The sequence below is a fragment of the Bos javanicus genome, chromosome 3, assembly GCF_032452875.1.
Source record: "Bos javanicus breed banteng chromosome 3, ARS-OSU_banteng_1.0, whole genome shotgun sequence".
NCBI classification, from domain to species: domain Eukaryota; kingdom Metazoa; phylum Chordata; class Mammalia; order Artiodactyla; family Bovidae; genus Bos; species Bos javanicus.
In genome coordinates, this window is record NC_083870.1 from 6,675,771 (window position 1) to 6,691,063 (window position 15,293).

The following is a 15,293-nucleotide window of genomic DNA, read 5'->3' on the forward strand; positions in this document are numbered from 1 at the left end:
GTGGTGCAATTAACAATACTATATATATTATTATAAATACATAATATAAATATATTTGCCTAATTGCAGTTTGCCTAATTAGATATGGGTATAAATAAAATATAATAAAGGTATACCTAATTCTATTTATAGATCTATACTTAATTAATTTGTATATAATTAATATGTATACTATATATGCATATTATACATATACTGTATAATTAAATGTATATTGCAGTAATATAATGTGTGTGTGGCTGATATTAATTGGTATGGATTGATGTGCTGTGATGATATATGTTCTATATACTATATAATTATATTATATGTGTGTGGCATTATTGCAGTACATTGGTTTGTGTTGGTTGGTATTAGCTGTGTACGTGTTGTATTGCTGTAATATATATTAATTAACATATTAATTATAAAGATTAATTCAAGTATATTGATTATGTCAATAAGTTTATACTTGTTGCCATGTATAAATACATATATAAATACATTTTGCATTTAGATATATCTGTATACCAAAATGAGATAAGGAGGTTATACATTTATTATTTAAATTTATATAGAGACCTAAACTAAACATTAGACCTAAATTAACATATCTCTAAATTTATGTTGTTGAAATGTAAATTTTAAAAATTTAAACAATTAAATTGACAACTGCTTGACAATTCCTTTACCATAAAACCCCCATAGGTGTAATTGGGGTAGCCAGAAATTGGTTTTATGGCAAAACGGCCCCCTAGAATGGGTCCATCTCCCCGCCCAAGCTAAAAAGGTAGCGGCTTCTTATCCAGGATTGATAGCTACTTTGATACTAAAGGAAAAAAAGCGGAACATTAAATTACTTGTTAAAGAGCCATCAGAAATTGTAATTCCATATAATAAAGAACAACCTGATGCTCTTCTAATGTTTGATGAGGACTGGCAGATTACCGTCGGAAATTATTGTGGTCAAATTCTGCATCATTTACCTTTGCATGTTTTGCTGAATTTTATATCCAGACATCCAGTTATTTTTCCTGTCAGATGTAAACAATCTCCTATTCCAAATGCTCAGATAGTTTTTACTGATGGGTCAGCAAACGGTAAAGCTTCCATAGTCACTAAAAATCACCAAAAGTTTTTAGAAACACAGGAAACTTCAGCTCAAAGAGCTGAAATAACAGCAGTCATAGAGGCTTTTGCTATGTTTGCAGATGAAGAATTTAACCTTTATTCTGATTCTCAGTATATTGTCAGGTTGTTTCCACACATTGAAACTGCGGTTTTGCCTGAAAATAAAACTACCATATTTCATTTGTTAAGTAATTTACAGCAACAAATTTGGAAAAGAAATAAAATATTTTTCATTGGACACATTCGGGCTCATTCCGGATTGCCTGGCCCTTTAAATGCCTTTAATGATTTGGCTGACTTGTTAACCAGAAATACAGTGGCTACTGTGATTGAGGAGGCCAGAGCCTCTTACTCACTTCATCATCAATACGCTACTGCCTTAAGATATCAATTCCAAATTCCCAGAGAGACTGCTCGAGAGATTGTGAGTTCTTGCTTACACTGCCCCACTGTTTATAATAGTATACCTATGGGAGTTAATCCTCATGGTCTCAAACCTAACGTACTCCGGCAGACGGATGTAACTCATGTCTCTTCATTTGGAAAACTGTCTTTTGTTCATGTAACTGTAGATACCTTTTATCACATTATTATTGCAACTGCTCGTACCGGAGAGGAAGTTAAAGATGTGATACAACATCTCTTTACTTGTTTTTCATATTTGGGCCTGCCAAAAGCTCTGAAAACTGACAATGCTCCTGCTTATACTTCTAAGTCTTTTCAGGAATTTTGTTTACAGTTTCAAATTAAACACAATACAGGCATCCCTTATAATCCCCAGGGACAAGCCATTGTGGAAAGAGCACCTCAAACATTAAAGCTTCAAATTCAAAAATTAAAAGAAGGGGAGTTTAAGTATAGCTCTCCCCATCAAATTTTGCAATATGTTCTTTTTGTAATAAATATTTTAAATGCCAATTCGGCCGGAACTACTGCAACGCTTCGCCATTGGTGCCCAGAGCAATTGAATGCAAAACCATTAGTCAAATGGAAGGACCTCCTCTCAGGACAATGGAAGGGTCCTGACCCATTATTAACTAGCGGTCGAGGATGCGCTTGTATTTTTCCACAGGATGCAGATTCTCCAATTTAGATCCGGGACAGGCTGATTCGCCATGTTGCAGACCCCCAGACATCCAGTTCCCCCATTGCTTCGATCACAAAAGAGGAGCCCACCAGAAGGGGAGGCAAGATAAACATCGAGATCCCGGTGAGACTGGACAGGGCTGTTGCAGCACGAACTCCAACCAGAAAATAATTCTACTTATTCTGTTTTGGCTTGTCTACCCTCTCCTTATGTTTTTCTCTTTACCAACGATTCTGGAAAATTTAATGTACGTGTGACTTTCACTGGTGGACCCAATGTAACGACTTGTGAACAATGCATGCTCTCATCTTGTTTAAACCCTCAATATAATGTTTGCTCCTTTGTAGTGTTACAACGTCCACCTTATCTTATGATATAACCACTTACTGATATGTTAATTATGGTCTTGCTGTATTACAACAACTACAAGATTTAATGCGACAACGGCGATTTGTGGGCTTACTTATTTTAGGAATATCAGCTAGCAGCAATTGTTTCTGTTACTGTGGCAGCAATATCATTGACTCAACAAGTGCATACTGCTCAATATGTTGATACTATGTCTAAAAATGTCTCTTTAACTCTAGCAACACAGGAAGTTATAGATAGAAAATTGGAGATGAGAGTAGACGCCTTAGAAGAGGCAATAATGCATATTGGAACTGAGTTACAGGCTTTAAAAGCGAAAATGGCTCTGTTATGCCACGCTGATTACCGGTGGATATGTGTGACATCTTTAATGGTAAACGAGACAGATTAAGAATGGGAAAAAATCAAAAATCATATCTCAGGTGTTTGGAACAGCTCTGACATTGGCCTGGACTTAGGGAAATTTCATAATCAAATACAGACCCTGGAACACTCTCGACTGGATTTTACCGCCGCTGGAGCAGCTAATGACTTATTTCACACCTTCTCTAACTTTATTTCTGGAAAAAACATTCTGTCTAATATCTTTAGATCTAATTTTGCTTCTCATAATCATTCTTCCTTCTATTGTCAGAATTCTTCGGCAGAGCATTCGCAAGCTCGCGACTGAGTTGCATCTGGTTGTTTTAAGAAATAAAAAAGGGGGAGATGTTGGGGGCCAGAGTGAGGTACTCTGCCCGTGGCAAAGGTCATGAGGAAGGAGGCTCGACATACGCAAAGGCGGGACCAAGCCTCAGGAGTCCCCCTGGAAATCCTCGAGCATCTACCCCCATAACCAGAGCCTGCCTACTTTACTACTTTGTGCTCTCACCTACACCTCTGACTTTACAGGGGGCTGTCTCCCACCACCTCTTTCGGAGAAGGAGTTAACTTAGAGCTCCAGTTAATAATAATTCCTGGGCATGACAGGAGTGTTTCAAACTACAAACTCCTCTGAAGGTTCTCTAGCCTGCCTGACAGGCTTGTCTGGCCACATGTGATTGCTCACAGCCTCCCAACCGTGAGAGGCACAAGAAACTTTAAACCTTCTAAAAACAAGTTCCTTAGAAAAGTTAGAAAACTATTAGTATAAATATAATGGGCTGATTAGAAATTGTATTGGTGAAGGGTTTTTCATTTGTTGAGCCAATGTTTGTTGCTAAGTCTCCACATCCCCTGCCCTTACACACATTAATGAATATATAGAAGAAATAAGTATTAACCTTTGATATTAATCACGTTAGACCTTAGGCTAAGTAAATTCTTTCCTTAACTAAAACCCACTACACCCTCACCCTATAGGAATGTAACTTTATTTGGGTGGCGTCTGTTTTAAGAATAATCACCCTTGGAGAAAAAAGTGTTCTGGTTGACTGACCGCTGTCACAAGGAGAGGTCCTAAATTGCCAGCAGGCCCCCCTGGCCAGAAGATGATGTAACACCCCTAAGACCTCTGTATACATTTGTATGAAGCACCTGACTTTGATAAAAGTCAGGACTGCTGACCCTGCGTGACTTTTGCATAACATCTCAGTGTATAAAAGTAGACCATGGAAAATAAAGAATTGGGATCAGTTTCTCGAAATACAGGTCTCCCCATGTCTCTCTCTCTCTCTCTCACTCTGGCTGAGTCTCCATCTGGAGCGTGGAACCCGCCATGCTTACTAATTATGCCTGGGCTTCTAAGATCCGACTGGGGAGGCCTCAGTGTCTCTCCTTCAGGAGAACGGAAGGACGCCTGCGGCCTACGTAAGTGGTGCAAACTTCTTGTCTTGAAGTTTTATTGGTCTCCCGCGTAAACCAAGCTACTCAGCCTCTTTTCTCCACTGAATTTTCCTACTGAGCTGTCCTTATTCTATTACTCTTTATATCTTTAATTAATATCTAATCAAAGCTATTGTATCCTGATCCTCGCCGACGCCATCCCCGCTTCGAACTCCCTGGATCAGCCAGGGCTGGACCCTGGCAGGTGGACATAAAGTGTGGGGAGGGGAAGCAGTTGGTAAAGAATCAACCTGCAATGCAGGAGACCCAGGTTCAATCCCTGGGTCAAGAAGGTCCCCTGGAGAAGTAAATGGTCCCCAGCCAGTATTCTTGCCTGGAGAATCCCATGGACAGAGGAGCCTGACAGGCTACAGTCCATGGGGTCGCACAGAGTAGAACACAACTTAGTGACTAAACCACCACCACCACCACCACCACCATCTTTGAGTTATGCAGAAGCCTGATGGGACCCCCTCATGCTCCCCAGTGACCAGTGGGTTGATCCATGGATAAAGTAGAGTGTATGGATGCCTAGGGAGGACCTTGGTCTTTCACATCACCTGGATAATTAGTGAAATATGACTATCATCCAGGTAGCCCGTCTTCCAGCTCAGGCCTATCCTGTTAGATCAGAACTTTTCTTTCTCTCACCTTCGGGAGCACCCAAGGCCACATCTCTCCACCCCCAGAAGCTCTCACCTGCCTCCCTTGGTCTCGGAAGAACTCTCCAGTATTCTCAATGACCTGTTCATCTGACAGTTGGGAATAGGGCTGTTCCTGGCAAAAGGTGAAAGTCTCCCACAGAGTCACCCCGAAGGCCCACACATCACTTGCTGTGGTGAATTTTCCCTGTTTAAGTAAGAAAAAGAGGAGAAAGTCAGAATAATCTGTGTATGACAAGAGCAGAGAGATTGTCATAAAATGGAGTTTTTCACTACACAGGGCAAGGAATACTGGAACTGCCAAGATATGCACTGGGAATCTGAAAACGACAATAGGAAGTTGTTTCAATGCCAGCCTCCACCCGTCTCTCACCCTCAGGATCTCTACTGAGGTCTGCTTCTCTTGCAGATGAGATCCAAGGACTGAAGAGGATGTGGCCATAAGCTACCTGACTCTCCCGCTGAGAGTTAGAAGGTCAAAGTCCAGGATCTAGGGCAGCCGCAGGCAGATGCCCACGGGAAAGGCAAAATAAGAACAGGAAGAGATCCAGATATCTCTGTGTTAGAGATACAGGAATCCAGTGTGAATGCCTCGAGTAGTTCCTGTTCAATGATCATCACAGTCTTGAAGGACAGGCTGACAAGTGATCTCAGTGAGATTCAGATGCAGTCAACATCCATTAAATACTTGCACATGTTCTATTCAATAATCACAGTGCTAAAGTAGATAATATTTATTCCTACTTTTTACATCAGAAAAGTGAGACAACATAGGTGTACTAAAATCCCCTGGTTTATAAGACCATTAATAATAGAAAAACAGAGAGTTGGACCAAAACCCTCTGAATCTCGGTCTAATTATGTTTTATAACACCATGAAATACATTTAAAGGGAGCAAAGCTTAGTAATCACATTAGAAAGGGGTAAAATATGTGATTCACCTATGTAGATGATAAAAATCTTTATAATGATTTATATAAAATGGTATATCTTACAGCATTATTTATAATTGAAGGAAATTGGAAAATACCAAATTATTATGACATTAAATTACAGGATATATCTATAATGGAATATTATATAACCATTAAAATCATGTTTTTGAAGAATATTTACTGCCAATGAGAGAGAATTTTATGTGCATAGTATCATCCCAATATGTAAAATAATTTTGTATACATAATACATATATTAAGAGAGATACATGTATAGAAAAAATCCTCAAAGGAAATATAGTAGAATATTAATATTAATAGTGGTTATCTTGGTGAGAGAAAAGGGATGACTATACAATTTTTATTTTAAAATTAACAAATCCTACAAGAATATGAACAAGAAACAAACAGATTAACAATAAATGAACAAAACTAGATTGCTTTCAGGCTTTTCTCTGGAATATTAAATGACAAAAGACAAAATTACATGTATTCAGCATCGTAGGAAGTAAAAGTTTAAAGTTTAATAATTCTATAAATCAGCTAAGTGGCATAAAACCAAGTGGCATAAATTGCCTCAAATATGCATGGTCAGAGAAGAGAAGCATTCAGAAAAAGAATTATTCACTTGTGATTCAGAATACCAAAAGCTGAATAAAAATTACAAAAGCAAAGAATGAGGAACTTAAAAAGTAAATGATAATAATCATTGAAATAGAAACAAAATAATTAATTAGAAATATGGTTATGAAATTAATACAAAAAATATTTTGTGTGGATAACAGTTCTTTAAATGACAAAATTTTAATACCCCAAATTAAGATCAATAATATGGGAAGGGCAGAGATTAAAAAAAAATCATACTAAATTTCTTATCATTCCAGGTATATTTTTAACCTTTCTTTCAAAATTTTCTATAGTAAGCATTTTACATTTTATCAGCAGAAATAGGCAAATGTTAAAAAATAATGATTAGGACCAAAGTAAGTCATCTCAGGTCAGAGAAAACATTAAAGTCTATTCATGGTCTGTCTCCTGCTGTCTCTGGCGCACCTCTACATGCCCTGTGCACCTGCCTATGTGCTGGTTGCTAGGGCAGAGCTCAAAAACAGGAAACTCACCAGCAAGATGCTCTCCCAGGACATCCAGCGGATCGGGAGCACTGCCCGGCCCTGGATTCGGTAGTAGTCACCACTGTATAGGTTTCTGCTCATTCCAAAATCAGCTATCTTGATGGTATAGTTCTTACCCACTAAGCAGTTTCGTGTGGCCAGATCTCGATGAACAAAATTAAGTGAGGAAAGGTACTTCATACCAGATGCAATCTGGGTAGCCATAAACTTCAGGTTGGCATAACTGAGGAAATACAAAGGAAGAGAGAAAGTAGCCTCTGGAAACAAGAAGCTGTGAAAGGTACATACTCTACAGTTGGTACCAAAAAACTGGGGTTCCAACTCAGCATCCCTTCTCTATTCCTCATTTATCTCTTTACTTTCCCCCAAAGCACAGCTGCTCTGTTATTCCCTGCACACTAACATCCCCTGACTCATTGGGAAAGACCCTGATGCTGGGAAAGATTGAGGGAAGGAGGAGAAGGGAATGACAGAGGATGAGATGGCTGGATGGCATCACTGACTCAATGGACATAAGTTTGAGTAAGCTCTGGGAGATAGTGAAGAATAGGGAAGCCTGGTGTGCTGCAGTCTATGGGGTCACAAAGAGTCAGACACAACTTAGCAACTGAACAACAACATCCCCTACCATCCAAGAACAATGATGAACTTTAAAGCTCCCTGCTCCCCATCTTTGTCTCATGAACCCAGGAAAGAGATGGAAGACTCAGCTTATTTACCTGACAGTGGGTACACTGGCAGAGGAAGAATTGGGTGGCTCGTGGCGGGAAAGAAACTGATTGAGATCTCCATTTTCCATGTACTCAGTGATCATGCAAAGAGGATCCTCAGTGATGCACACAGCTAAGAGACGGATGATGTTTGGGTCCTTGAGCCGGGACATGATCTTTATCTCCTTGAGAAAATCATTCCTTTGAAGGACACAGACGTAGATAAACCCAGAGGTTGCCAGAGTTAGAATCAAGAAGTGGGAGAAGACACAGCAAAGTCTAGTCCTGCCCATTATACTAGTCTTCTTTTCCTTTGGATAACCTTTGTGAGAACAGAGAAATTGCTTCCTGGAAACTGTCTCATTCTACTCATCCTGGAATATGATAAACCCTTATTCAACTGTAATTTTGGAGGCATATGGACCATGTCATTCACATTTGCACCCTTAGTATCCAACAAAAGCCCTGCCACATAGAAAGTGATTCAGTTCAGTTCAGTTCAGTTCAGTCGCTCAGTCGTGTCTGACTCTTTGCGACCCCATGAATCGCAGCATGCCAGGCCTCCCTGTCCATTATCAACTCCTGAAGTTCACTCAAACTCATATGATTAATATTTGCTAAATCAAATGTAGGTTATTAAAAACTAGTCTTAAAAATAAAACCTTCAACTGAAAATTATACCTTAAGTGCACTGGGTTCTTTCCCTTTTTTAAAAGCCATGGAGTCACTATAAATAAAGCTAAGGCACTTTTTTATGAAAATAAATAACCATCCTCTGGTTTATCTGATAATTTTTTATTGTCCCATGCTGGCTTCTTTTAATGCAGAGTGTACCAGCAGACAATCACAACACACATTTAGTAACCTGTTCAAAATTGAGCAGTTTAAAGTTCATGGTGGTAATGCAGTCATTTCAAAAGAAGTACTCACTTGGCCAAAACTAATAGCTGTTAGAGTAGATGGTGATGACCACCCTTGAATCACAAAGCGGGCTACCTTCCCAGTAGCAATATTTGGGGGAGTGAAACCACTAGCCCACATTATCAAAACTATTGTAATAGACATGTTGTACGTCTCCTAGGAGTTTTCTAGCAATCCTGGACTGGGAGTCATACCAGTCAATATAAAATCCTTAAAATCAATATGGTTTCAACACCTCTCCTCTTTCATTCCTCCTTCAATCTCAAAGCAAGGGAGTCCATGGTTTGGGAGGGCACACAACCTAAGCCATCCGTTGTTGCTTAATTGGAGTGGGCAAAGATGGAACACCACACCTCATCAAAAAACAGTGAGCGAGAAGGGAGGCTCAAGAAGGAGGGGATACATGTATAACTATGGCACAAACCAACACAACATTGTTTAAAAAAATGTTTTTAATGGGTAAAAGCTTTGTCACATCCCATAGTTTTTTTTGTTTTTGTTTTTTTTTCCTTTCTTCTTGCCACCTTCTCTAATCATGGGCTAATATTTATATCAGGAATATTCTTTCTTTCAATGGGACCTGAGGATATCACTTTTCATTCATATTAGTATCCTTCAGATTGAAATTCTCACAGTTAAAATTCCAAAACCACCACAGTTCTGTTCCCTTGACTTTCTTTCTTCTTCATGCCACATCCTGCCAATTGCAAGACTTTTAATAAAACCCTATCACCATTCTTGAAATTTATGATAATTTGAGGTATAGCAATTTAAACTTTTTCTGAATTTGAACATCAGTGAGACAAATCAAGCCAACACAAATGAAGAAATGCATATGTTACCCAGATGTGCAGATTTTCCTGAGACACATTCAATCAGCTTTCAACCAGCATGCCTGTCTGGGTGAGGATTAACTCACCATTACTGTAATGGAAAGGCTGTCAAACAACGGAGTGTGGCTGGAAACTGCAATTTATGTAGTAAAGGATCCAAGAGATTATTAGCCAGTTTGGAAAACTGCTAAAGGACTGTGGATCCTTTTGCTTTGAGGTCCATGTGTACTTTTCCAAGTAGAGGTAGCTTCTCATTTGGGGGGTTGCTGGATATAGACGAAGAGGAGCATAAAAGAGAAAAAAAGGGATGAGAAAGTAAATAGAGGTTCAGTGTGAAAAAAGGAGAATGGCAGGAGCTTAGCAAGAAAGATGTGTGTGACTGTGAAAAGTTTGCAAGGGTAGGTAATGACATTCAGGAATGTCAGACTGCTGTGTAGGTTGGGAAGCACAGTGCTGTGCAAAGGAGGTTAGGAAGTAAATACGTAGATCTAACAGAAAATGTACATTTGTTTTAGAAGGAGATGAGAATGAAGATGAGAATTACTGACCCATCAGAAATATAAAACACAACAATGGATATATGAGGCAGCTCATAGACCTTCCCATCTCAAAAGAAAATTGCTCAGAAGTTTCCAAGAGTATCCCTGATCCTGAAGATGAAACAAATAAAGGAAAATTCAAAATGTAGACCACAGACCTGGCATTCTTGTTGGCATCTGCTCGGAGCATTTTCACAGCCACCAGGACAGGCTGGTTGGCACTGACATCTAGGGCAAAATCTTTGTCTTTGAACTTTTCCATTCCCTCCACTTCACAGAGATGAACCTAGACAAAAGTCATCTAGTCTCAGCATCATCATTTCTCCTGAAGATGTCTCAGTACTCTTGCTGGGCATTTCCTGGAGATAAACTAACTCTTACAACTCAGGCAAAATAATCAAAAGGCCAATAAGAAGCTATGTGTAGCATATCTTTGACTCAAATAATTGATTTTTTTTAATGGTAAGCTAATGTGATATGTTACTGCTTTATAAAAAATATACATTGGTTGGAATATTAAATATGTGAATGAATCTATAACTATTTTAGTACAGCTATAAAATACAGTATTATTTTATTATACTATAAAATGTCATCTTGTATAAATGCTTCAACTTTGATTCAAGGGAGTATGGCTATAAGATTGCACAAAACATAAGGTATTTTATTCTCTAAGGTAATCCCTTAGGATGGAATTAGCATTATCGGGAACACCTACGTGTCAATAACAGTATAACAAGCCTGCATTTTCAACTCAGGAGACAGAATGAGTGGACATAACACCATAAACGAACGCCATGGGCCCTTCTTCCTCCACCACCACCAAACCTGCACAAGGTTAAAGCATGCCGCCCATGCTGGAAACCAGTACTATACGCTTAGGAAACCAAGTTACATTTGGAGTTTAGATGGTGGTGTTGAAGAACTTCTGTTGCCACTTAAATCATTGCTTTGAATTCTCGGAAGGCTCATGTGACTGTTGTAAGAATGAAAAGTCAAATATTACATGCATCACTCTGAGGGCAATTGAGAAGAGTGTTCTCCTTATCTTGGTTAGTGATTTATTCCCTAGTGGCTGATTCTGGGACTAAAAGCAGGGGCGAGGTTGTTTTTGACCATTTTACATGTAACTCCCATTAAAATGGAAAAAAACAAAGTGGCTATCCAATAGCAGGATGTTCTTGGACAGTTTATAAAAGATGATCACATCTTATGGTCCCCACCCTCTGTAACCTACTGTAAAATATTTAGAAAATATTGGATGATTTTAGGATCTCTAAGTCTAGTGACTTTCCTGCTTTAAAAACTCTTGTATAGAAATCAGAATTCCCAGGAATTCCACAGCTATTTGACAAAGATGAGACTGACCCAATACTAGTCTTCTAGAGTAGGGGTCCCCACCTCCAGGAATGTGTACATGATCTAAAGGTGGAGCTGATATAATAGTAATAGAAACAAAGTACACAATAAATGTAATACACTTGGGATTTGGAGATGCCAACGCCACCCCCTCCCCCAGTCCATGGAAAACTGTCTTCCATGACACCTGGTGCCCAAACTGTTGGGGACCGCTATAGAGGACAACACGAGGAGAGACGGCCAGAGGACACGTCCCATGTGAGTCCACTCCGGATGGGCCACTTTGCCCTACACATCATTTTTATTCAACTACTTCCTCTGAACTGCCAAGGACTGGAGACTCCACTCCAAGAATCAGCTCACCTCCCCAAACTGGCCTTCACCCAGCTTCTCCTTGAATGTTAAGAGCTTTCTGGGGAACTCTTCCACAGCCACGTCTTTTCCGGAGAGCAGGTCCATGGTAACGGCAGGCACAGAGTAGGTGTTGCCTCCAGTCACCCCCTGGAGGTTCACAATGTCAGCCTCTGCGTAGTGGGGCACACCCTCGGGCCCACTGGGCTGGACTGGCTTCACAACGCCACCGCAGCCTGGGAAGACAAGGACAATGAGCTTCATCCCATGGAGCATTTTTGGAGATCTCTTTAAGAAAGAAAATCTGACAGGAAGGCTAAAACATGTAGCCAATTCATGTTAATGTATGGCAAAAACCATCACAATATTGTAAAGTAATTATCTTCCAATTACAATACAGTAAAAAACAAAAATAAAGCCCCCAGTCTAACCTAGGCTATGACATTATTACTTGGACAAAGGTTCCTCTAGAGACTTCCTTATGGCCTCCAGAATACAGGTCACCATTTTATCTCGTACCCTTCTCCTCATGCTACATGATCATTAACAATCTCCTTGACTAAACTTATGGAATTGCAGTGAAGCTCAAGGAAGGCTGGCTATACTAGTTAGGGCAGGAGTATTAAAGTTTTAGGATTTAACAGCATATTTTCTTAATTTTAAGATATGATCACTGATGTAAACAACCTATTTTGGGGATTTAAAACTTTGATTAAATTTATATGATCTAGCTTAAGACAGCCTAACTTTAAAACACATTAAAATACGAGGAGAAATATTTTAGCCTTCAGGAAGTAGGTAAGCTACTTAGGCTCGGCCTAAAAAAAGAATTATATCTCTTTTCTTGTTATCTCTGTGAAAGTCCCGTAGTTCAATATGCTCCATCAAAGTTTGCTATCCACTGAGTGGTAAATATAAAGAAATCTTTCTATAAAGAAAGCTGAACACCAAAGAATTGATGCTTTTGAACTGTGAGGTTGGAGAAGACTCTTGAGAGTCCCTTGGACTGCAAGGAGATCCAACCAGTCCATCCTAAAGGAAATCAGTCCTGAATATTCATTGGAAGGACTGATGCTGTAGCTGAAACTCCAATACTTTGGCCACCTGATGTGAAGAACTGACTCATTGGAAAAGACCATGATGCTGGGAAAGACGGAAGGCAGGAGGAGAAGAGGATGACAGAGGATGAGATGGTTGGATGGCATCACCAACTTGATAGACATGAGTTTGTGCAAGCTTTGGGAGTTGGTGATGGACAGGGAAGCCTGGCATGCTGCAGTCCATGGGGTCGCAAAGAGTCAGACACGAGTGAGCTACTGAACTGAACTGAACTAAACTGAGTGGTAAATACACATTAGTGTCCTTTCTTCCTTTGGAAAGACTCCCTTGAAAAGCCTCTGCCCTCGTGGTCAGTCCTGCTACTTTTCCAGTGACCTCTCTCCTGAAAACCATCAGTCCTCTCCTATTGACGTGGGTCACCTTTGGTTGCTGATATTATGGAAAGAAAACTTGCTCTTAGTCTTAGCAATGACCCTAGCGTTCCTTCTGATGTCACTCTGCAGCCCTTTTTAAAAAACACTGGGATGGGAATCAATTGGCACCGTTTACCAAAGCAATGCTTTTACTGAGAGAAGGCAAGAGATATTTACTTTCGTAATAAAATCATATATGAGTCTAATAAATCATTCACTAAAGAAAAATGAACAAAAATTAAATAACACGATTATCTGTGCTTAGTCTCTCCGTCATGTCCAACTCTTTGCAACCCCATGGACTGTAGCCCGCCAGGCTTCTCTGTCCATGGGGATTCTCCAGGGAAGAATACTGGAGTGGGTTGCCATGTCCTTCTCCAGGGGATCTTCCCTACCTAGGGATCAAACCCAGGTCTCTCACATTGCAGGCGGATTCTTTACTGTCTGTACCACCAGGGACGCCCAGCACAATTATCTAGGTGACTAAAAACTGCGGATTCTAGGATGTATTTAGCTTCATTGTTTTTTCTTCAAGTTTGATTCTAGTCCTGAATTTACCCCTATTGGTGTTTGATATTGAGTAAGTACCTTATCTGAGTCTTCTTACTTTCCTCTTATGAAAAAAGAGGAGGTTGGACTAGTTGGGCTGTTTAAGTTCTTCCGGTGTTAACACTTGAGTAACACATTTTATCTATTTGCTTCTTCTAACATGTGGGGCCTTCCAAACATCTGCTATTACTAGTAGCAGAGGAGAGATGCTCAAATTTGCATAGGAGTAGCAGCAGACCAAGTCTAGAAAAACAGTGTGGACTTCCCAGGAGAAGGTGGACTTCTCTAGGCTAAACTAGACTTGGTTGAGCAGGAGTAATTGTGTCACACCTTCATAAACTTTGTCCCTCAATTCTCTGCCCATCACCTCATCCTCACCTGACTCTTCCTCCCCTGGAGCAAATTCTGGAAGTTTTCGTATCAGCCTGGATGGCTCCTGGTAGTCAGGGCGGAGTGGAAAGATGCGATCATAAGTGGAGTTGGACTCCTGCTCACTTGGTGATGAGGAGCGGTTATTGTTGAACATGCTGGATTCGCTGGGCAGGGAAAGGCTGACTGTCATTTCATCATCCAGCATCCTCCGGGAAGCCTAAAGGAGAAGGGGAGAAAGGCATGTTGGCACAAAAGAAATCATCACTCCCTCCTCTTCTTAAATCCAGCTCTTCCACTCAGATGAAAATAATTCTTTAATACTCAAACTCCAGAAGCAATGCAAGTGACAGGGATACAGCCTGGTTCCACAAATACCTACACTGTAGAAATCTAGAAAAATCTTTCATTTCATCAAGGAAGAATTTGACTTCCAAATATCTACACTGCCAACATTCATTAACTCCCATTGAAGTACTTATAAGCATCATTCACATGACACTGTAGGAACCTATCAATAACCAATCAAAGAATGTTAATCTTAGCATTTTCAGCCAGTCAGTTCAGTCGCTCAGTCGTGTAGGACTCTGTGACCCCATGAATTGCAGCACGCTGGGCCTCCCTGTCCATCACCACCTCCCGGAGTTCACTCAGACTCACGTCCATCGAGTCAGTGATGACAAGTTCTATTAAATAATGGGTTTTCTTGACACCATTCAACCACTTGATTTCATGTAGATATAAATTAAAATGCTCATGAACACAACAAATGTGTTGTAATATGATGAATCTGCACTTCACCTGATCACTCTGGCATTGTATGTTGGAGTAATACTCTCTTTATCCTGCCTTTCTACTAACCAAAAATAAAATGACTACAAAATAGGAAAGGAAAGCCCTACATGTCCAGGGATACTGAGGTGAATTATACCTGTGTGTGTGTGTGTGTGTGTGTGTGTGTGTGTGTGTTAGTAGCTCAGTCATGTCCCACTCTCTGTGACTCCCTGAACTGTAGCCCACCAGACTCCTCTGTCCATGGAATTCTCCAGGCAAGAATACTGGAGTGGGTTCCCATTCCCTTCTCCAGGGC

At 40.1% G+C, this 15,293-nt stretch overlaps 1 protein-coding gene across 5 annotated transcripts in view; it reads right to left on the bottom strand.

The window, feature by feature from the left end:
* Nucleotides 1-15,293, bottom strand: part of DDR2 (discoidin domain receptor tyrosine kinase 2) — a 183,035-nt gene that overhangs the window by 14,147 nt on the left and 153,595 nt on the right. For all 5 annotated transcript variants that reach the window (XM_061400069.1, XM_061400077.1, XM_061400061.1 and 2 more), the window contains 6 exons: nt 14,213-14,423; nt 11,826-12,049; nt 10,262-10,389; nt 7,820-8,011; nt 7,089-7,323; nt 5,069-5,218 (listed from right to left, as the gene is read on the bottom strand). In XM_061400069.1, coding sequence (XP_061256053.1) covers nt 5,069-5,218; nt 7,089-7,323; nt 7,820-8,011; nt 10,262-10,389; nt 11,826-12,049; nt 14,213-14,423 — 1,140 coding nt within the window. The remainder of the gene's footprint in view (nt 1-5,068; nt 5,219-7,088; nt 7,324-7,819; nt 8,012-10,261; nt 10,390-11,825; nt 12,050-14,212; nt 14,424-15,293) is intronic.